Genomic DNA, 22,999 nt, shown 5'->3' on the forward strand with positions numbered 1-22,999 from the left:
GCTGAGGTGCTCCCGGGAGGGGCCCCAGGGGAGGTGCCAACACACTCACAACGTGGGAGTGGAGTTTCCAGTGATCAGAGCTCGGCTGCTCTGCTGACTGAGTCACTGCGTGTGTCAGGAACCTGGCTGAGTCTGTGCAAGTGTTAATATAGGGCTGTGATGTGAACTCGGGCTCTGACAGCCAGCCCACTGCCCTGCTGCCCACCCCCCCGGGCTGTAGGTCCACCTCAGATGGGTGTTCCAGATGACAATCAGGGGGATTGCTTTATTATCACACTTTGGAAAAATCATCCGCAAGGCTGAGCCCTAGACAGATGCAGACGCACGTTTACTTACCGCAGGAAGACTTCCTCCATGGTGGTGACAGAGGCCCCGAAGCTGGCGATGCCCAGCTCCTTCTGCTTCTTCTCCAGTTTAGCAAAAAGACTTTCAAACCTGAAAAAAAAGACCCTGAGTGATGAGTCACTTCTCAGTGACTTTCTAGATAATTTGTTTCTAAATAATCACCTCTGTGCTGCATGGGGGAGGAGCAAAGGAAGGTTAGCTCCTTGAGATGCCTTCTCAAAAAAAAAAAAGTTAGGCTTTGTTCTTCCCCTGCGCACCCTTTCTCCCCCCACGTAACATGTTTTTTTAATAATCTTCTTTTTTTTTTTTTGGCCATGCCGCGCAGCTAGCAGGATCTCAGTTCCCCGACCAGGGATTGAACCCAGGCCACAGCAGGGAAAGTGCTGAAGCCTAACCACTAGACCACCAAGGAATTCCCACACATAACATTTTTTGAGTATGTTGGCCTATAAGGCACTCTTCGATACCTATACACCTACATGAAATCACAAAGCAAACCAAAAGAAACTGATGAATATTCTTTTACTTACAGGGTAGGGAAATACTTTCTAAGAAGAAATAACAAAGGAAAAGATATAACCCATTAATCCCATCTGCAGTGGGAAAAAAATCTCACAAAATTAAAAGGCAGCAACAAATTAGAAAAAGTTGCAACACAAATGGTCGATGTTAATACATAAGCCGTGAACATGCAACACGCAGAAGAAGCGATGCTTATAGCCCAATAAGCATGGGAAGCAGTCAACCTCCCACCAGCAGGAATGGAAGAAACACAAAATGCCAATTACGCATGTGTGTGCCATTTTCACCCATTAGATACACAAATATTAAAAAGAAATTTTACTCAAAGTTGGCAACTGTGGAGTAAATGGATACTCCCCTATCCTGCTGCTGGGGAACTCAAACACATCACCTTTCCAGAAGTGAATCTGGTAATATTTACCTCACTATTGGGAATCTATTCTAAGGAGTCATTGGAGATCTTGACAAAGATTTTTCTAAAAGGATGTGCATTAGCACATTTGTGTGTGTGTGATAACAGAGTAGGTGTAAAACAAATTATACTATATCTAAGTCAGAGAGGACTCCCCTGGTGGCACAGTGGTTAAGAATCCATCTGCCGGGCTTCCCTGGTGGCTTAGTGGTTAAGAATCTGCCTGCCAATGCAGGAAACACGGGTTCGAGCCCTGGTCCAGGAAGATCCCACATGCCGCGGAGCAACTAAGCCCATGCACCATAACTACTGAGCCTGTGCTCTAGAGCCCGCAAGCCACAACTACTGAAGCCCACGTGCCTAGAGCCCATGCTCCACAAGAAGAGAAGTCACCGCAATGAGAAGCCCATGCACCGCAACGAAGAGTAGCCACAGCTCACCGCAACTAGAGAAAGCCCGCACACAGGAACGAAGACCCAATGCAGCCAAAAAAAAAAAAAAAAGAATCTGCCTGCCAATGCAGGGGACTGGTTTCGAGCCCTGGTCCAGGAGGATCCTACATGCCACAGAGCAACTAAGCTTGTGCACCACAACTACTGAGCCTGCTCTCTAGAGCCCGCGAGCCACAACTACTGAGCCTGCGAGCCACAACTACTGAAGCCCGCATGCCTAGAGCCCATGTCCCGCAAGAAGAGAAGCCACTGCAATGAGAAGCCCGTGCACCGCAACGAAGAATATCCCCTGCTAGCTGCAACTAGAGAAAGCCCGCGCGCAACAACAAAGACCCAACGCAGCCAAAAATAAATAAATAAATAAATAAATTTAAAAAAAAAAAGAGTCAGAGAACACTGCCGCGATTAAAACCACATTTCTCAATCCAGATTGCAGCAAGATTAATATACTTTTAAGTCTTCTATTCCAAAGTTTCTGAATGTGACTTAAGAGTTTGGTTTTTACCTCCCCACACCGGGAGTCTGCTCTGTTTATGAGGCCCGTGTTCATGACTCAGATTCTGAGACCAAGAAGACACACGAGTTCACAGCTGCACACTAACCCCGAGTGGCTGCGGTGTGAGGAGTGAGCCTCGTGCCGAGTGTGGATGGCACCAGGGCACCGAGCAGCCTGTGACGAGCCACTCTTCTCCTTCTCGGGTACAGCCCTGACGCACAGGGAGGCCTGGCAACCTGGGCCCAGCAAGCAGATTCAGTGGGTACCGACCATCACAGGCCCAGGAGCTAAGAGGTGCCCCTGGCCAAGCCACACAGGTGTAGGGTGGGTGACTCTACACACGGAGCCCTTAAGGCTCCCTGAGCCTCCTTCTCAGATCTGTACCTGTGGGTGCTCTGGGACACACACGTGCCTGTGCATGCTCTCTCTAGGATGTGTACCTGTGCGTGCTCTCTGGGACATGTATGTACCTGTGTGTGCTCTCCTTGGGAAGAATGAACGACAGCTCTGCTCCGGCACTGCTCTCCAGGGTGGCGTTGGGGACATGGTGGTGGACCAGCCGGGAGATGCCCTCGGGGTTGCAGTGAGGCTCCTTCACCAGCGTCATGTGGTAGCCTGCGCCTGGTACACCCAGGAGCCCAGTGAGGCTGCAACCCACTCTCCTCCTGGCCCGCCCAGGGCCCCGGGCTCCTGCAGGTCAGGCTCCTGGGAAAGGGGCTGCAGAGCTGGGGCAAGTGAACTGGAATCGATGCATCTCAGGGCACCTCAATGCTGTCCTGAGGGTCTCACCTCCCCACCTCCGCCCACTGGGGAGAGATATTGGAGGACCTGGGGTGCTGAGCATGATAAGGAGGTGAAACCAGAGCTGGACTTCAGATGTCAAGTCTCAGATACTGGGGTACAAACTGTCCCCAAGACCCCTTCTCCCTGCTTTCTCAGTAGCAGAACCTAAGGACAAAGGCCACTCTCTTACAGCCTCCCCCCAGCCTGATGGTGACCACACTAGGTCACCTTCTGCTTTCGGGGCTGTGTGCTGGCCAGAGAAAGCTGCAGATGTGAGGGGTGCAAATCCTGGGGTGTCCTGGGGGTGGGGCGCTGGTCTTCTGTATTGGCTCCTTCTGCTGGCGGGACATGGATGTGACCTGGCGTGCCAGGACCATGTTGGACCATGAGTTGCCCTCGAGATGGAAAGCCATGCTCATACAGCAAAGACGGGGCTGACTCCATGCGCTGCCCACCAGCCCTAGACAGTGCCGTGGGCCCCTCACTTGTTTGGGAGCTGCAACGCTGGCGAGCGGGCTTGGTCTCTGCAACGGCACCCCTGCTCTTGGTGGCCCTGGCACTTGACTGCTAGTCCACTGCTCAAGGCTGAATGATGCTCCAAATCAAGACTACCTGCTTCATTCCTTCTTCATTCTCACAGGCCCCTCTGCCTGGGGCCTCGGGTCTCTACCCACAGGTAGCAGAACAGGATGTCTAGAGAAGGCCTCTCTCTGCCTGATCTCAGGGGCTCTTCGGGAACGTTACCAGTGGATACTTTCTCCAGCACACTGGACCAGCAACGCTGACCCCACACAGAATGGAGTTTCGGCTGCCTGCCCCGCTGCTTGCCTGCGGCCGCTCACCATATTTCTGCTTCAGGAACAGAGATGACCCGCAGCACTGCAGCTCCCCCTTGGCCATGATGGCGATGCGGTCCCCTAGTAGGTCGGCCTCATCCATGAAGTGGGTGGTCAGCAGGATGGTGTGGTCACTTTTGTGCTGCTGAAGAAGGTCCCAGATGGCCCTCCTGGAGATGGCGTCCATGCCCGAGGTGGGCTCGTCCAGCATCAGCACCTGGAGGGCAGAGGAAAGGGCTTGTGATGACGGCAGAGCCATGTCCTAGGCCCAGGCTGCTGTGCTGCAGGCCCCGCCACCCCTACCTTGGAGCCTGCGATGAGGGCAATGCCGATGGAGAGCTTGCGCCTCATCCCCCCGCTCAGGAACCTGCTCCGGGAGTCACGCTTGTCCTCCAGACTGAGGATGTGCAGCATGCGTTTGACTTCTTCAGGGCACTTCTGGCGCGACAAGCCTTTCAGCTGACACAGCAGGGGACAGAGATCTGGCAGCAGCTTCTGACGGGAGGCCAGCCCGTCCAGCTGGCACTGGAATGGTGCTGTCTCCGTCCCTCCCCAGGCTGGATCTCGCGTCCTGACACCCACCCCCCCGCAATTGGTGAACGCCTCCTCGGAGCAGGTTCAGTTTGCTGGGAGGCTAAGGGCTCACATGGCTGCCCTGGGGACCCGAGCATGTAGGTGATGGAATAACCACGACGACCCATGAATCCTGTCACCTGCCAGCTCACCTGAGCATAGAAATACAGGTGTTCTGCAACAGTCAGGTTGTCAAACAAGACGTCATGCTGCGGGCACAGGCCCAAGCTCTTCCGGATCTGAGCCATGTCTTGGGAGATTTCGTACCCACTGATATACGCCCGTCCACTGGTCGGGGGAAAGAGACCTAGGGCCAAGCAGAAGACCCCGGGGCTCAAGTTCAGTGCGAACATCCTCCAGTAGCACGAGGAGTGCTGAGCCTCCCTGGTTCACACGGTGTGCACCCTGCTGTGTGGGTCTCTGGAGACAGAGGACGGTGGGGGATGCCTACTGCCAGGATGTGTGGCTTGTAAGGAATGAAAGAGGCGCATCCCCCACGCTCTCCGAGCCCAGGTCCTACTCGAGCCTGTTCTCAGGGAGGACAGGACGACCGTCAGGGCTGGGCTGGCTCATCCAGGACGGCTTTCTAGGAGAGTGGGCTCGGGACCAAATCAGCGTGGGTGGGGCCACCTCTGTGTGGCCTGAGAGGCTCCCATCCTGTTCCCAGAGCCCCTGGGGCTCCACTAGCTATCAGCACAGCAGGGGGAGGACAATAGCCACCTGAGGGCACAAGGCCGGGCAGCGCTGAGGTGGCCTTGAAGGAAGGGCCTGGAGGTCAGGGTGGGGCATGAAGGCTGGGCCCCTCACCGGTGAGCATGGAGAGGGTGGTGGTCTTCCCCGCGCCGTTGTGACCCAGCAGGACAGTGATCTGGCCCTCATACAGGTTCAGGTTCAGGTCTCTGACAGCTGCCTTGCCCTTGTTCCCCACTCTGAACACCTGCAGGAAAGGCAGAGGGTGGCCCCGGACTTCAGGAGCCCCTCACTGCAAAGGGCCCCTTCTACTCCCCTCTGGAATACCCGTCCAAGCGTCTGGGGAGGAGACCACGCCCAGTACCGCCAACCAGCGCAGAGAGGCGGGAGGAGGACTGAGAGGAGGCCCCGCTGCTTCCTGCTGCTCTCCGCCCCACCCCAGGTCCCCAGCACCCCGGTGTTTTGGTGTCTCGGCAGGACTAGAAGGCCCATGACGCCCAGGCATCATACATGGCGAACACAGAGAGCATCCACTGCAAAGCTGGTCAGAGGTTAAGTGGGGCAGCACGGGTTGCTGACTCGACCCTGAGTCTCCACACTGGGCCCTGGGGACAGAGCCTGAGGGATGGCTGGTGCCCAGGAGAGCCGGTCAGAGGGCAGCCACAGGAATCCAGGAGAAACAAGGCCCAGAGGATGGTCTCCGCCCCGTGACCCTGCGGTCCCCGTCCCCATAGGTATGGCACCTTGGACACATGCTTGATCTTGATTCCGGCTACCAGGTCCTCTGGCTCAGCTTCAAAGTACTCGGTCCTAAGCACTTTCTCAGGGTCGTCATCTTCCTCCTCTTTCCCTAGAACTGTCCTCGGGTGCCCGCACCAATACGAGGGCTAGGATGGAAATCAGAAGCTCTCAAACAGCCAAGTCACGTCAGTTCATTTTGTTTGTGACAACCAACCGAAAAGCTAGAGCAGACAGCAGCTGCCCTTAGACTCCCCTGCTCAGCGCTGCTGCAGGGAAGACGCTGCTTAGAGTCCAGGGTTGGTGTGAGACCCAGCGCAGTTCTGCACCCAGCTGCCCCAGGAAGCTCTGAGACTGTTTCCTATTCTGCTGAAGGGGCTTACTGTGCACGTCAACTCAGAGGTGATACAGGGAAAGTTAACAATGGAATTTAATACAAAGACAGGTCATTAAGTCCAGCCCAGAGCCACGTGGGACGAGCCCCCAGCTGCATCCTCACTCAGCCACGCAGGCGCTCGTGAAATAAGCAGGAGAAGCCCAAAGTCCAGCCTCCCTCTGCTGGGAGGAGGCCTCCCCTTCTACGGTCTGGCCCCGGCAGTGCAGGTGTCACTTGAGGGTGGCACACTGATGGCACAGTGGCTGGGTAGGGTCACAAGAGAGGTGAGCACAGGGCCCTGGAAGAACGCCCACACCCCGGAGGGAAGCCCTGCAGGGGGAGAACATCTCACCCACAGCTCTAGCCCCCACATACCCCACGGCCTGGGGTGGTTCCTCATATCACAGTCCATTGGTTTTAGGGGACACGTGTCTCAAGTTTTAAGTGACTTTGAAATCAGAATGTGTCTTACAAATCACAGAAATGCCATAGTTTAACTGTCAGTATTTTTCTTTCTTAGTGATGAAGTAATGGTGCCTCTAAGAATCAGGGTCATCTTAGATTTTTTAAAAATGTATTTATAGCTTTATTTTATTTTTATTTATTTATTTTGGCCGCACCACACGGCTTGTGGGATCTTAGTTACCTGACCAGGGATCGAATCCTACCCTGGCAGCGAAAGCCCAAGTCCTAACCTAACCACTGGACTGCCACAGAATTCTCCAAGGGCCATCTTAGATTTGATGAAATACAGTAAATGGATGCTTGATACATATTTGTTGAATCAAAGAACGAACGATGAAGCGGCACCTGGCTAACCTAGCTCACCAACAGGGAATTAGTTAATGATACAGTGGTACATCCATGGAATACTGTGTAGTCATTAAAAAGTGAAGTTGGAAAAAAAAAAAAAAAAAAGTGAAGTTGGGGCTTCCCTGGTGGTGCAGTGGTTAAGAATCCGCCTGCCAATGCAGGGGACACGGGTTCGAGCCCTGGTCCGGGAAGATCCCACATGCTGCGGAGCAACTAGGACTGTGCACCACAGCTACTGAGCCTGCGCTCTAGAGCCTGTGAGCCACAACTATTGAGCCCGTGTGCGACAACTACTGAGTCCGCACGCCTAGAGCCCATGCTCTGCAACAAGAGAAGCCACCACAGTGAGAAGCCCGTGCACCGCAGCGAAGATTAGCCCCCGCTCTCTGCAACCAGAGAAAGCCCGCGTGCAGCAACAAAGACCCAATGCAGACAAAATTAAATAAATAAATAAATATTAAAAAAAAAAAAAGTGAAGTTGGTTGATAAAAACACATATGTTTAAATAGAAATATATTTATAAATAAATTTTAAAAATTTATAAACGTGTAGATAAAAATCTAGAAGCATATTTGTAAATAGACCCACATGTATATGTACTTAAGATATCTAAGATGTACTGTTACGTTAAAAAAAAAAAGCAAGTTTCACGCATTTTTACAATATAATCCCCCCTTCTAAAAACAAGTGTATATATGTTATAGCTGCACATGCATAGAAAATCATCTGAAGAGCTACACCTCAAAGTGTCAGCGATGTTCATCTCTGGGGGGTGGGAGTGTGCTGTGCACTCCAGCATGTGATCGTTTTTACAAGAAGCTCTATTACTTTGTAGGCAGAAAACCCAACAAGACGTTTTTTGAGAAAGATGGCTGGGAGGGGGCTGTGTACTGGCCCTGTGGCAGGCCAGCCAGCGCCAGCTCCTCCTCTCGGACCCTGGAGTGCAGGGATCACCTCGGGCGTGGGGGTCTCGGGGCCTCTAGGACACACGGCTCATGACAGCGCACAGGGCATGCATTGTATGTCAGGGACTGGAGGGGCCTGGCGTGGGCGCTGGGCCCACCTCCACCCCCACAGAGGTGGCTGTCAGAACTTACCAGGATGAAGAAATACCAGGGCTGGGGCACGCCGAACTGGCCTGGGAGGACGGCCTCCACATACCAGGTCACCAGGCTGTAGAGGACGGAGTCCAGCAATAGCATGCCGAGCACTTGCCCAAAGGAGAAGTCGTCGTCCACGTTGACAGGACTCAGGAGGTCTCGCCACTGGACACCTGTGCCTGGAAGACACGCCAGGAAACGGGCCTGAAGCGGACCCGTGGCCGCCAATGCACATGTGTGCGCAGCAGTGCAAAGTCAGTGTGACGGCTCCCCGCGTACAGCAAACCTGACAACTTTCTTCAGGCATTCAGACAAGAGCAAGTCACCAAATCGGTGTCATAGAACCAGCAAAAGCTTGTGAACAGACGAGAGGGGCTCATGTTTGATTTATGACATATACACAGATAAACACATATCCATCTACATAACATACCTGTACATATACACGAATGCACATACACGTGTACATACACATACACACATACACGTATGTGATCTGGGTAAGGCCAACACTGGAAGAGGGTGCATTTAATACAAGTCTTTTCAAAAAAAGGAAACACTCCCAGCATACATAAAGCTCTGTTTAGTGGTGCTCGTGGTGTTCTGTCCTCTCTCTGGTTTGCAACATCACAGTCCAAATGATGCTTGGGGATTCTGTGCGGCTGGACCACCTGGGTTGGCTCGAGGGCCCCTGATGGAAATGGCTGCTCTCCAGTCTTGGTCACTGTTCACTTTCAAACAACTAGAAGTTTGTCTATTTTAAGAAAATTCAGGGACTTCCCTGGTGGTGCAGTGGTTAAGAATCTGCCTGCCAATGCAGGGGACACGGGTTCGATCCCTGGTCCGGGAAGATCCCACATGCCGTGGAGCAACTAAGCCCGTGTGCCACAACTACGAAGCCTGCACTCTAGAGCCTGTGAGACACAACTACTGAGCCTGCATGCCACAACTACTGAAGCCCACAGGCCTAGAGCCCGTGCTCCGCAACAAAGAGTAGGCCCTGCTCGCCACAACTAGAGAAAGCCCACGTACAGCAACAAACACCTAACACAGCCAAAAATAAAAAACAGGAGAAAATTAAAAAAAAAAAAAAAGAAGAAAATTCAATATAGAATTTTGAAAACCAAGAGGTGCCATATAGTTAGACTCCTCTTTATAAATGGCTTTTTAAAAAGCATTTGAACCCTGGAAGGGACTGTGCCTTTAAAAAAATCTACATTTTATCACACACTACTGAACATGGAGAACCATGTATATTTAAAAGCTCCAGTGTCATAGGACTTTGCCAACTGAAGAAAAAAATTCTAATTAAGGATAAAGCCACACTAAAGGTTCCCGTGGTCACCCACCTCCCTCCCTCCTTAGACCCACAACTAGGAAGCTACAACTAGGAATTGCATGACTGGAAGAAACCAGAGCATTCAGCCTGATAGAGAACATCTGGGTGGGGCGGGGTGAGACCATCCCAAAATGCACTCAGGTCAGTCACTCAGAAGCGAGGTTGTATCTCACCTCCTGCTAGCAGAGCCAGAGCAACAACAGGAGCTCCTGGGAGACGGACACTGACACAACACCAGCCACGCATAAACTCATCCTGTCCCTTCTGTCTCCGCTTGGAACCAAGGCAAATGAGACAGAGGCAGGGCCGGGTCTGGGTCCACTTGCCTCTTCAAGGCCCTTCTGTGAGGTGGTCTGAGTGATCCAGAAATGAACGGGGCCTTCTCCTAAGAGGTGAGCGCTCCATCTCTGGAGATTTCCCAGCAGGTGTGGGGTTAAGGGTTAAACTAGGCGTCCTCTCAACCCTTTAGAGGAGCAGCCTTGACTCTACCATGTGAAATCTGAGAATCTCCTACAGGGTTTGCAAAATGGGAGCCCCCAGGCCAACGTCAGCCCTAGAGGTGTTTATTTGACACCCATGACATTTTAAAAATCAGGAAATTTCACAAAACTCAAGAAAGCAATGTCCTGGTCTGTGACTTGTTCCTCTCTCAGGCCTTCCTGCCATCATCATCAATCACTGCAGAAGGTATCAGGGGAACAGGAGGAGGGGAGATGCTAGTTCTACCAGTTTACCAAGAGCTGGGAGCCCATCGAACCCCGCAGACTGAGACCTCTGGCCTAGGGATCCTAAAGCCTCGAGAGGCAGGCAGAGACTCAGAGGCAACCAACTTGAATCCCACCACTGGCAGATGCAGACGCTCACGGCCAGTGTTTTCCTGAAGTAACGGCCGGTTCCAGGCAGGGCTTCAGGGGAGCTCAGAGCCGGGACCACAATGGTCAGGTGGTGGCCAATGTTGCACTGGACACCTTAACTCTCTGTCCTGTGAACCACGTGTCTCTGACCCACCTCCCCTGTGGCTCTGGTCACTCCTCCCCGTCTGCCCTGGGCGTGAGCCTCCCCCTTGCTGAGGACCTGCCTTCCAAATGCACTGTTCGTTTAGCTGTGCTGATGTGTCTGATTATTGTTGGAGCGAGAGTCTTGAGGCTGGAGGCTTCTCTGCTTAGACCCTCTGGGGGTAACTGAATCAGCAAGGACAGCCTGTGTAAAGGAAAATACTCACCTTTTGCTTCAAATTTTCCTATGAGCTGGGCTCCCATTGCCATGGCAACATTGGACAGGAGGCAGGAGAATAGCTTCTGGCTAAGCGTCATCCAGTTGTATCGAGGGGCAACGAAGAAGTAAGGGATGTACGTGAAGAAGTAGAGGAAGCCCCCGATGGCTGCTGCCATGTTGGCTATGGGCGGAGAGAGGAAGACAAGTGTGCCAGAACCAGGCGAGAGCATCTGCACCGATGGGCTCCATCCATGGCACAAAGGACACCTCTCTCGGGCGAGCTGCCCAACCCCAGCCTGGCAGGAGCTGGGGACACGGGGACACAAGCCTCAGTGCTGGGGGGGCGCTCCATGCTCGGCCCTCAGCCTCTGCCCTTGTTGGCGTGCCTGTGCCCACCCCGGGAACCGCACGTGGATTTCTCCACCCTCTCCTGCAGACCTACCTCCAGCTATCTGGGCATCGTACACCTGACACGACTAACACGGAGCATCTGATCCCCCACCTGGTCCTGCCCCACCTTGTTCACTCGTGCATCCCACAGATACTCGCTGGGCCCCTGCTCTGTGCTAGGCCCTGTTCCAGGCACCAGGAAACAGAACAGACAAAGCCCTCCGCTCGGGGAGCTTAGGATCCAGTGCAGACACAGCCAGTAGACAAGAAGGTAAGTAAAGCAGATGGTGCTGGGTGGGTACAGCCCTGCGAACAGCAACAAACCACAGACCCAGGACAAGACACTCCCTAGGCTGGGGGTTGCAATTATAACCAGGTGGCCAAGAAAGGCTTTGATGAGGAGGTGAACGTGGAAAAGACCTGAAAGAGGTAAGGATGGGGTGGTGGAGGTGTGGGGAAACAGCATGGCTTCAGTCCACACAGTGGCCCTTACACTCTTTGGTCTTAAGACTCCTTTATGCTGTAAAAAGTTGTAGAGGATGTCAAAGAACTTTGTTTATGTGGGATACAAACATTACATATACGTCAATATTCCACTGTGTTAGAGATGAATACTAAAAAAATTTAAAGATATTTAAGAATAACAATAATAAACCCATTACAAGTTAACATAAGCATTTTTATGAACAACATCTGTATTTCCCACAATTTAGTGGGAAGAGTAGCCTCGTGTAACATTCTTGCAAACCTCTGTAAAGATTTAACCGATTACAGCTGGATTCTCATATCTGCTTCTGCATTCACTCTGATGTATTGCCTTGTTTTAGGTGAAGTGAATGAAGAAAATGAGCTTCACAGAGATCAGCAGTTGGAAAAGGGACAGGAATTTTAATAGCCTTTTTAGGTATTTTGGATATTCTTCTTTGTTACCACACCACCACTTACCAAGGGGTGGTTTCTTAAAGGTGAGGTGCCACGTGGAATCAACCTGAACAATGAACTTTTTATACTCTTATGTGAAAATCTATTGGTCCATCTTGTACCTGGAACGGGTTATTTCCTACTCTTGCATGATTTTGTAACATGATGCATTGGCCATTTGGAAAATATTGCTCGTTGGGCAAAGAACATCTTCCAAATGTTGACACATTTTATTACACCACATAAAAAAATCACATTGGGTAATATTATCACTAATTTCATAAAAAAGTAAGTAAGTACTGGGAGGCTGTAAAGCTCATGGTGGTAGATTAAAGTTTGCAAAACTCTATTTTTGTTGCCTGAAAGCCTGAATTTTGTAATTGACATCAGATATTGTCAGTTGTTTTCCTTAAAAAGGCAGCTCACACTTGAGAAAATGCTTACCAAATACCAGCATGTGAATGACAGTGTGACGGTCATTGTTTCAAGCAAAAATGGTGTTCCGTGAAAAAAGTGGCTAGTTTAGCTGACAACTCGAACACCTGCACACATGCCGTTCCTCAAGAGAATCATTATACTACAGTACTCAAGGAAGCGCTTTCTGTGGACATCTCATTGAGTCACACAGAATATTAGAAAAGTATACTTGAGAGTCAAAGGTTAACAAAATTAACACTTTTTACTGTTCCGTCAAGGACATTTTTGAATGAAACGGGCATTTTTGTTTGTTTGTTTATGAGAGCGTGTGGTGTGAAGAACACGCCACTGCCTAGTGCAGTTTGGAGCCTGTCTTGATCGTGCTCAGGGCCGACAGTTTTACCACTTTTGCTTTTGCACCATCAGTGCACATGTCAACATGGTAGAAAAGGCAAACGACATTCTGATATTATCATAAAAAGTTCTGATTTTGTGAACCTCTAAAGGTCCCAGGAGCCTGTGGACCACACTGGAGAACCTCTGACCTGGGTAGAAACTGAAGAGGGGCAGGGGCAGAAGCAGGGAGGCCAGTTATGGGGCCACCGCCGTCAACCAGGCTGGAGATGACAGTGGCTCGGGCCAGGGAGGGGCTGTGGGGGAGGTGGGAGGTGGCTGGAGTTCAGGGGTACCTTGCGGTACAGTGGACAGGATTTGACTGGACTGGGGCAGGATGCTAGAGGGAGAGGAGTCGAGGGCATTCCCAGGTTTTTAGTGTGAGCACATGGTAGAGATGGGGAAATGGGGTTTTGAGGACACCATCAGTAGTTCAGGACACGTCTGACTGAGACATATGTTAAACATCTAAGGGGAGTTGCTGGGCATGAGTCTAAATCTGGGAATCACCCCCATGTTTAAAGCTCTCCAAGGGAGTAAGTTTGAGTAGGAAAGAGACTTCAAAACAAGAACATCAAGGACTTTAAGGAGTAAATGAAGAAATGCTTCCATTGATAAAAGGAGGATTTTTCCCCACAAAAATGGATGAAGAAACAAGAATAAGTGGATATGTACAACAATCAACTGGAGAGTTGGTAAAGGATAAATATAGTCATAGAAATAAAATCTCAAAGATGAGACACAGTCTAGAACATACACAGTCCAAGAGAGAATTAGGGAATTAGAAGACAACTCTAAGGAATTCATATAGAGCTCAGCACAAAGAGATTTTTTAAGGTATGAAAAAGTAGTTAAGAGACATAAAGAACAGACTGAGAAATATACCTTACACCCAAGAGGGGGCTACTATAAAAAAAAGCAAAAAATAACAAGTATTGGTGAGGATGTGGAGAGATTGGAACACTTTTGCACTGTTGGTGGGAATATAAAACGGTTCAGCTGCTGTAGAAACAGTATGGCAGTTCCTCAAAAAATTAAAAATAGAATTACTATACAATCCAGCAGTTCTGCCTCTGGGTATACACTCAAATGAACTGAAAGCAGGGTCTCAAAGAGATCTTTGTACACCCATGTGCATAGCACCATTATTCACAATAGCCACAAACGTGGAAGCAACCCAAATATCCATTGATGAATGAATGGATATGCAAAATGTGGTCTATACCTATGATGAAATATTACTCAGCCTTACAAAGGAAGGAAACTCTGACACAAGCTGCAACAGGGATAAACCTTGAAGACATTATGCTAAATGAAGTAAGCCAGTCACAGAAAGACAAACGCTCCATGATTTCCACTTACATGAGGTCCCAAGTAGTCAAATTCATAGAGACAGAAAATGTAATGGTGGTTTCCAGGGTTGTGGGAACGGGGTAGGGAGTTAGTGTTTACTGGGGGCAGAGATTCAGTTTTGCAAGATGAAAAGATTTCTGGGGATGGATGTTGGTGACAGCTGCATGACAATGTGAATGTACTTAATGCCACTGAACTTTACACTTAAAATGGTTAAGTTAAGGTGGTAAACTTATGTCATATGTATTTTACCACATTAATAAAAAAAAAAAAGTTACAAGACATGGAAGGACAGACTGAGAGGCTTCCACTTAGGTCTAATAGAAGAGAAGGGGGATTAACAGGGAGCAAAGTCTGATGGATGACGAACGGAAATGCAGAACTGAAAAGACATGAGTCCTCAGATCCAAACATCCATACAGAAAAATCAGACCTAGACTGTCAGCTGACTTCTTCCCAGCAATAATGGAAATCCGGTGGCAATAAGGTAACGTTATCAAAGCGCCAAGGAGAATTTTATATGCAGCTAAGACAGTATTCAGGAGTGAGGGCAAAACAGAGACATCTTCAGATACACAAAGTCAATGAGAATTAACCACTCGCTGAGCTTCACTGAAAGAACTGTTCAGGGATGTACTTTGACACCCAGAAAACTGAATCCAAAGGAAGGCACAGAGTAAAGAAAACCTCAGTCTCCGGATTATTTCTGCTCAGATGCCCTTGGACCCCTTGACCTTACTCATCCCAAGAGAAACTGCCGGTCTTCTGAGGTGTGCATCACCCACAGACCTCCACTCTCAGGGGCAGGACAACTCACCTTTGCTGAAGAAAGTGCTGACCATGAAGCTGAAGGAGATGGAGGAGACAGCAAAGCAGGCCAGAAAGACCAGCACCAGCGAGGGGTCACTTTGCGCGAGCACTGCCACGTTCTTCTTCACCTGTGCGGCCATCCCGTTGGCAGGTGGGGGCGGGTCGGGGCAGGGTAGGGGAGACAAAACCAGGAAGAGTCTCAAACTTTCCCAGCCCCAAATGGAGCTGGTAAGGGTGGGAGAAGGGCTACACCAGTCCTCTCTACCAAAAGGGCAGACTCCCCAACCAAAGCCGTAAGTGTGGAGTCTTGGGGTCTCCCTGGTGCTGCCACACCTGTCTCTGGCCCTCCCGCCAACTCCAACACCTTGCTTTTCATGTGAGACCCCCTTCTGAAGCCACACTCACCTTGATGCAGAAGAGCAGGGTCATGAAGGAGACAGTGACGAGGAGGAAGAGGAAGAACAGGAGGAACCACGCAGTCCAGTGCAGCCAGCTGCTGAGCCCCATCATGCGCATGTACTCCTGGGGGAGGGGCACATGTGCTGCTCCACACGCCCCACTGCTTGCCACCCCTGCCACACCAGACCCCGGGAGCCTCCCTCACACTAAACCCGCACCATCCAATACAGCGGCCTGCGGCCACACGTGGCTATTTTGGCTGAAATTACTTAAGATTAAAAAGCCAGCTCCTCAGCCGTGCCAGGCACAAGTGCCCAGTGGGGCCGTAGAGGACAGCAGACCCAGGCCTGTCTGTTACCACGGACAGCACTGGTCTGGGGGAGGGGACCAGGGCTGATTAAGTGTCTCTCATGTGCCAGGCACCAAGCTAGGCTGATTTTCCAACTTCCTCTCATGGACAATTTCAAACCATCAGAAAAATAGGAAGATTGGAACGGTGGCCACTCACATACCACTTGGGCTCAGTGATCACTCAACATCCCGCCACACTGGTTTCATCTATGCACCTGGAGGCGCGTGCGCGCACAAACATTTTTTCCTGAACCATTTCCTTGTCCACTGCTAACCACCTCAGCGTCACACCATTTTATTAAAGTTATTTAGGCACCGAAGTGGACAGGACCCACCTCATTAGTTCTCCCAGCCCCTCATTTACAGCAATTTAAAAGCGCCAATAGGGACTTCCCTGGTGGTCCAGTGGTTAAGACTCCAAGCTTCCAATGTAAGGGGCATGGGTTCAATCCCTCGTCGGGGAACTAGTAAGGTGCCACATGCCGCATGGTGTGGCAAAAAAAAAAAAAAAAGCTCCAATAATCACAGAGTTGGCACCACTGAGAATACTCTAAATGTCCTTCCACTGGCACTGCAGACATTGCCAAAGGAAGAACTTCACATAAATTCTGGGTAATTCTGGCAGCGTCAAAGGTGAGAGCTTACAGGGGACACTATTCACCCAGGTGTACACAGTTATGTCAGTGAGATGCCTGTGGAGCACACCTCACACACTTCTCCATCCCCCACGACACTGCCTGACAGCCGGGCACCACAGCTGTCCTTGATCATACGCAAAGTTCGCTTCCTGCTCTCCATGTATGTGAACATTTATCTCGTGTTGACCTACTGTTTCAACAGAAACAGAATTCGACCCGCATACGTAATTCAGAATTTCAGTAGCCACATCAAAAAAATTTAAAGGGAGACTTCCCTGGCGGTCCAGTGGTTAGGACTCCGCGCTTTCACTGCCGAGGGCACGGGTTCCATCCCTGGTAGGGGAGCTAAGATCCTGCAAGTCACGTGGCGTGGCCAAAAAAAAAAAAGTTTAGGGACTTCCCTGGTGGCACAGTGGTTAAGAATCCGCCTGCCAATGCGGGGGACACGGGTTCGATCCCTGGTCCGGGAAGATCCCACATGCTGCGGAGCAACTAAGCCCGTGTGCCACAGCTACTGAGCCTGTGCTCTACAGCCTGCGAGCCACAACTACTGAGCCTGTGAGCCACAACTACTGAAGCCCACGTGCCTAGAGCCCATGCTCCGCAACAAGAGAAGCTACTGCAATGAGAAGCCCACGCACCACAACGAAGAGTAGCCCCTGCTCACCACAACTAGAGAAAGCCCGCGTGCAGCAACAAAGACCCAATGCAGCCAAAAAAGTTTAAAGGAACAAATGAAATTAGTTTCAACAATGTATTTTACTTTACCCAATGTATCCAAAACACTGTCTTTTCAATGTTCAGTCTTTAATATACAGCACATGAACTACAGCGCTTTATCAGGGTTTTAAAAATCTGGACAGAACAGGCTTGATTTCAAAGAAGCCTGAGATGGGCTGAGCCATGTGGGCACTAGCCCCACGCCCAGCTGCCCTGGTGCCCCCAGTGCCCAGGAGCTGCCCCCACCTGATGACAGGACTCAGGACACGACGGCCCATGGCCACACTGTGCCCGGACTCAGGATCTCTCAAAGCCAAACGCAAACAGGGTTACCTTCAGTTTCCTCTCTTTCTCCTGCACGACAGCCCGGATGATGCTGAGTGAGGTGTAAGTGAAGCTCAGCATGAGCAGCAGGGGAAGCTGGTACTGGATGGCGACGAGGAAGGGGTCCGAGATAAAAGGCGGGTAAGGGAACCTCTTGGCGATCACGGTGAGCTTCTCAAACAGCTGGTGCGTGGAGGCGTTGGCGTGGTACTGCATGACAGCCCTGTCCACGGCATGCTGCACGGCCAGGAAGCCCTCACGGATATACCCTGAGTGCGGGAGCAGAGGACGTTCCGGCACGTGGGGTCGATATATGTGGGAGAAGCCAGGTCCTGGGTGCTGGTGCTCAGAGCGCTGTGGGCACTGAGCTGGTGAAGTGGCCTGGGGTTTCCTGCAGGCCTCCAGTTTGCAGGGGCCGCCCTCGCTCTTTGGCTCGAGGCCCCTCCTTCCACCTTCCAAACCAGCCAGGCAACATCTCTCTGACTGGCTTCCGTGTCATCACATCTTTCTCTGACTCTCTCTTCTGCCTCCCTTGCCCACTTTTAAGGACCTACTGGGATAATCGACAAGTCTTGCTCCCTTGAGACCAGCTGATCAGCAACTTTCATTCCATCCACGCTTGAGTTACCATCTCAAAGGGAGGCAGGAACCACAGACCAAAGGCCACCACTACACGACCTTCGTGTGCTTTGTGGTCCCTCCCTGCTGGCCCTTTCTGACTCCCCACAGCTGTCTGCGATAACATTTTTAAAGTGATAAGGGTCAGGGGGATATGGTATTCCAGTCCAGAGCGAGGCTTGTAAGAGGCTGAGCCTATGGAAGGAGTGGGGCATAGCCTCAGGAGAGAGAAAGGCAGCCTGGATTCCTGAGGTCCGAGCCCAGGGGACAGAGAGGGGACATGGGGTGCAGGTCTGGGTGGCGTGGGCACCCTCATTCCTAAAATAGTGACATTTAGAACACCTAACATCCTCCAACACAGAACTGTCAGCTGCCTGAGTTCAAGCCTCTAGAAAAAAGAATAGCAATTTTATGCCCACCACACCCCCAGCATGAGGTCACCATGTCTGTGCACTTCTACCATCTCCCTTGAGTAAGTGGTTTTATGGCTGCAGAAATAGCAGGTGCTCAGTGAATGTTACCCCTCGTTGTGCTGGGTGGGGGTTTAGTTCTCGTCTTCATTGCGACCCTGCAGAGTAGTGAACGACAACTTCATTGGACAAACGGGGCCACTGAGGCCCAGGGCGTTGAGCCACACAAAGGGGGAGGGGACAAAGCTGAGACGGGACCCTGGTCTCTTGGCTTCAAAGCCAGCGTCTTTCTCACGTCACAACGCCTCCCCCAGGAAACGTCCTGCCTGCTTCCTGCTCCCTAGTTGTTCTTCCACGAGGTTCTGCATGCTGCCATGGGGTCTTCACCACCACAACCTCTGCAGCTGCTCAACACCGAGGCAAAGCCACCCTGTGTGATCAATCATGTCCCACTGCTGAAGTTTTTATGATCGTAAATAATGCTGTGGGGAACATCTTTTGTGCGTCTGCGTTTTCTCCTTCTTTCAGACTATTCCAGGGGCTCAATTTTTGTCAGGGGATCAGGGGTCTAAGGTATGGACATTTGGGGGTGGGCTTGGGGGGAACACTGGCCTAATTCTTGGAGGGCCTGCTGTGTGCCAGGTTCACATCCTTTCCACATCTCTTGGGGTCTTTGTGTTTTTTTTAAACTGATTTGGATTAAGGAATCCTTTATAAAACAGAAGGTATTTACCCTTTGTCATTTGCTGGAATGTTTTCCCCAGTCTCTTATTTGCTTTCAAAATTGGTGTTATGTCTTTTTCTCTTTTAGCAAATTTCAAGTTTGTACGTAGTGAAATCTGTCAGTCTTTTCCTTGGAGAACTTTCGCCTCTATTGCTTCCCAAGCTTAGGAAACTGTCCCCACAAACAGGACGGACAGCCCCGCCCCGGGTCACACAGCCAGTGTCTCCTGCTGCTGGCCACAGGCAGTGGGTGTGGCAGCTGATGTGGCTTCTCCTCCTCTCCGGTTGGTGACCTGTCCAGGGCTTCATTCTGGGGCCTTGCACACTTCACCTTGCCTTGCTCGTCTTAGCTCCTCTTTTGGATTTAAAATCTTTCCCTGGAACATTAGCCTGGTGATAGGGCCCTGGCACCAGAAAAACATCTCTAAACGCCGGCTGCCTCCTGCCTTCCCGGCGCTCTATTTAGGGCATTCCTGGGTCTTTTCATCAAAATCTCTAACAAGTTCTGCCTCTTGCAGACCAGGGAATTCTGTGTTCTTTGCAACACCCAGGATGCCGCCTGGAGCCTGCGGCTGGACCTCGGCTTGAGGGCAAAGTCTAGTCCTGGGCCCCAGCTACTTGGTTCTAAGATGGGACCTTGGTCAGAGGGGACAAACAAGCCAACTACCTGCCAGAGTTACAGCGGACAGACCGACACACCCTCTGGCAATACAGTGAGCTGAGATCCGACTTCTGCAAACATTCCACTGACTCAATGAAACCACGGACAATTACACAAGGACAACAGAGTGTACAGAGCCTACACAACTGTACAGAGAGAGGGGCAAGGAGAGAAGGGAAATGGAAAACCAAGCCCAAAAGACCCAGTGCAAACTGAAGCTCCTTAAAAACTGAAATATAAATGTTTCATTCAACAGCACGTTTGCTGGGAAATAGGGAGACAGCCTTTGCTGTTTTCAAAGATTATTTTGCTTTTCAGAAGCCAGTTTTACTGGATGTTTTCTTCCTTCTCCTACAAAGAAGAAGGCCAAATAATCATAAAAAATCTTCCTCCAGAGAAATGCAAGATGGGTTCCCCCCACGTGATGATCATGAGCCAGCACCCCGGGGGAGGGAAGGAGACCCCCTAAAAGTGCTCCTCACCAGGTTCTCCGCCGTCAGGGGACGTGGGTTCCCTTGGTCCTGGGCTGGGGAAGAGTGGAAAAAGGGAAGTGGTGTGCCAGCCTTCTGTCTCTTTCAGGAAAAAGGAGCCTGTCTGGGTCCACATGTAATTTCTTCGCGTGTAACTGAACCGTAAGTGATATTTCACCTACGGAAACAAAGAGAAAACCAAGCGCTCTAAGGGATCCAGCCAGAGGAGCAAACGTCTGCATCCAGTGGGAGGGGCTGGGGGACCCTTGTTACCCTGACCTCACCACTGCCCCAGCCCCCGCCAGTGTCTGGCTCTCAGGAGGTCAGAGCGAGAGGTCCTGCCAGGGCGCAGAGAGCCCAGGGGCACCTCTGTGGTGCTCTTCACCACCCTCTTCTGCCATTACCAATGGGAACTCCACGCATGACTCATCACTGCTAACCAGTGCAGGGCCGCCAGCGTGATGCTGAGGGACCTGACGGTTTCCCAGTCTTATTGCCACCAGGGCAACCAAAAAACCTTTCTGTTTGTTTGTTTAAATATGTAACAGAAATTCTAATGCCATATGGTGCTAAGTCCCGAGTATCTGCTACTTTCCTACTTGTCCTATTTGACTCTGTCGAAGGAGACCCGTAATGCCTTTCATAAAACGAGAGGACAAAGAGGGGCCACAGCAATGGTCTACGGCCACTTTCTTCAGACGGGAGAGGTTTCTAAACCGCTCTGGCCTGACAGGTCAAACACCACCAGGGCCCCTCAGTGAGCTAAGAGGTGATTCTGGACCCAAGGGGAAAGTCGCATTTGCTCCCAGGCAGGCAGAGCGCCTCTGGCTCCTGGGGGAGGAAGCTTGGCTCCGTGGGGCTGGGGTCCTCACCGCCAGCGGCAGGGGATCCCTGCTGTGGTTGAAGGCATGCTCGAACACCACGGCGGCCAGCACGTTGGCGGAGCAGTTGTCGTACCTGACGTAGTCCTCAAAGTCCTTTTCGGAGGGGAAGCCGCGAGCTGTGGGGAGCAGGGGGGCCCAGAGTTGCCCAATCGTCCACTCTGCTTGAGAAAGCTGAACCTTCAAATAAAGGACTAAAGCTTCCAAGTTTCTCTAGGGCTTTGTAAACCTTTCCTAAGACTCGAGGCTTTTGTTTTTGGCAGAGACGGGCTGCGGTGAAGACTGGCAGAACCTCACCATCGAAGCCGGCCCTGGGCATCTAGAAGCTGAGAGCTGGAGCAGGGCCCCTCCATGAGGGCAGCTGCCCTGCCCTGGGCTCTGCAGCCAGCATCAGTTTCTCTCATAACTATAATGGTGGGCTTTAAAAATTCAAGTGGACACTAACGTATAGTCTGTTCAACGACCTCTCTCACCCAGACCCCATTTCACATAAAGGGTTTGACTATAATCACATAGTGAGGGACCAGGGATCTTCCCCTAAGTGTTTGCTACACTGAATTAAACAGGCCACAGTGCCAAAATCAAGAGGGAGAGGAAAAGGGATAATACTTTCTATTCTGAAAGCAAAGACCTAGCGAGGGTGACTGGCACATTTCCTGGGAATGGCCCTCAGCAGGCTTCCTGATGACCTTTATCAGAGCTGTCCTCCCAAAACCATATCCCAGAAGAGATTCCTGACACCGGGCCTTGCCCTCATAATTAAAGAGCTTTGCAGGGTATGTGGACGCCATCTCCACTTTGAATAGCCAGGGGCTGTGAACTGTCACACACACTGCTTCCCGCAGCCCTCACAACCCTGATCCCTATTACAATGAGACATGACACAGGGATTCGCGGGCTGCGCGGCCACTACAGGGCAGGCTGCATTGGCTGCTGCCCGGCTCCCCGCCTGGCCAGTCCCTGCCCCACAGCCCAAGCCCCGCAGCACTACTGAGTCCCCAACAACTCACCTCTCATGTTGATCACCAGCGTCCTCCTCACCGTCTCCACGACGGTCCTCACAGCGTCACTCTGGGATGGGACGTAGGCGAGCTCCCAGGCGGCTCCCGGTGGAGGGAAGCTGAAGAACAGTGGCAGCTCCCGGATGGACTGGCCAGGGTAGAGGGTGGCATTGGGCACGTTCTCTGACTGGATCTTCAGGCGAAGCCAAATCAGGATCCCGGAAAACAGCAAGGGCAGGAAGAGCTCCAAGATGGTCACCAAGACCTTCCGCTTCTAAAGAGCAATGGAAGCCGAGGGCTGAGGAGTGCGAGGCGGGGGCTCCTGGAGCCCCTCCCACTGATGCCCCCTCTCGCTGACACGCCCTCTGCCAGGCCCCTCTCGCCCTTCCCCCTGCAGTGTGCCCCCAGGGCCGGACCCACCTGCAAAGTGTAGTTCTTCCAGAGCAGGAGCGCCAGCTGCCTGAGCACCGCCATCCTCACCAGAAGGGCCACTAGTTGTGGACCAAAGACAGAAAGGGTATTGGCTCAGGTTTGTGAATCGTGTTTGGGGAAGGCGGGGAGAATGGGGGAGAGTCAGTCCTGAGACACAGACCCTCCACTTCTCCTCACCTTCTTTTGTCCCAGCCTAACTCAGAACAGCTCCCCAGAGGGAGAGGCCAGTTCTACTCTGTCTGTTCAAGGAACACACGCCCTTTCAGGAAGCTGACTTTGTTTCTTCTGGAAACGTGAGATGAATGGCAGGGCTGGTAGATGCAACGTGGCCACTGGAATGTCAATCATTCGATGAACGCTATTCAGATGTTCTCTGTGGTTCGTATGAATGTGCTAT

General features: G+C 51.5%; 1 protein-coding gene across 9 annotated transcripts in view; it reads right to left on the reverse strand.

The window, feature by feature from the left end:
• Positions 1–22,999, reverse strand: part of ABCA3 (ATP binding cassette subfamily A member 3) — a 45,184-nt gene that overhangs the window by 13,258 nt on the left and 8,927 nt on the right. For 7 of the 9 annotated variants that reach the window (XM_059897029.1, XM_059897027.1, XM_059897030.1 and 4 more), the window contains 16 exons: positions 22,591–22,661; positions 22,180–22,444; positions 21,161–21,288; positions 20,301–20,466; positions 17,416–17,675; positions 15,380–15,496; positions 14,982–15,102; positions 10,698–10,871; positions 8,134–8,315; positions 5,853–5,996; positions 5,227–5,356; positions 4,572–4,726; positions 4,150–4,305; positions 3,853–4,063; positions 2,698–2,848; positions 337–435 (listed from right to left, as the gene is read on the reverse strand). In XM_059897029.1, coding sequence (XP_059753012.1) covers positions 337–435; positions 2,698–2,848; positions 3,853–4,063; positions 4,150–4,305; positions 4,572–4,726; positions 5,227–5,356; positions 5,853–5,996; positions 8,134–8,315; positions 10,698–10,871; positions 14,982–15,102; positions 15,380–15,496; positions 17,416–17,675; positions 20,301–20,466; positions 21,161–21,288; positions 22,180–22,444; positions 22,591–22,644 — 2,513 coding nt within the window. In that variant the 5' untranslated portion in view covers positions 22,645–22,661. Of the gene's footprint in view, positions 1–336; positions 436–2,697; positions 2,849–3,852; positions 4,064–4,149; positions 4,306–4,571; positions 4,727–5,226; positions 5,357–5,852; positions 5,997–8,133; positions 8,316–10,697; positions 10,872–14,981; positions 15,103–15,379; positions 15,497–17,415; positions 17,676–20,300; positions 20,467–21,160; positions 21,289–22,179; positions 22,445–22,590; positions 22,662–22,779; positions 22,935–22,999 lie in introns of all 9 variants that reach the window. The other 2 variants (XM_059897023.1, XM_059897022.1) reach the window with 1 other exon arrangement.

The sequence above is a fragment of the Balaenoptera ricei genome, chromosome 15 (genome assembly GCF_028023285.1).
Source record: "Balaenoptera ricei isolate mBalRic1 chromosome 15, mBalRic1.hap2, whole genome shotgun sequence".
NCBI classification, from domain to species: Eukaryota; Metazoa; Chordata; class Mammalia; order Artiodactyla; family Balaenopteridae; genus Balaenoptera; species Balaenoptera ricei.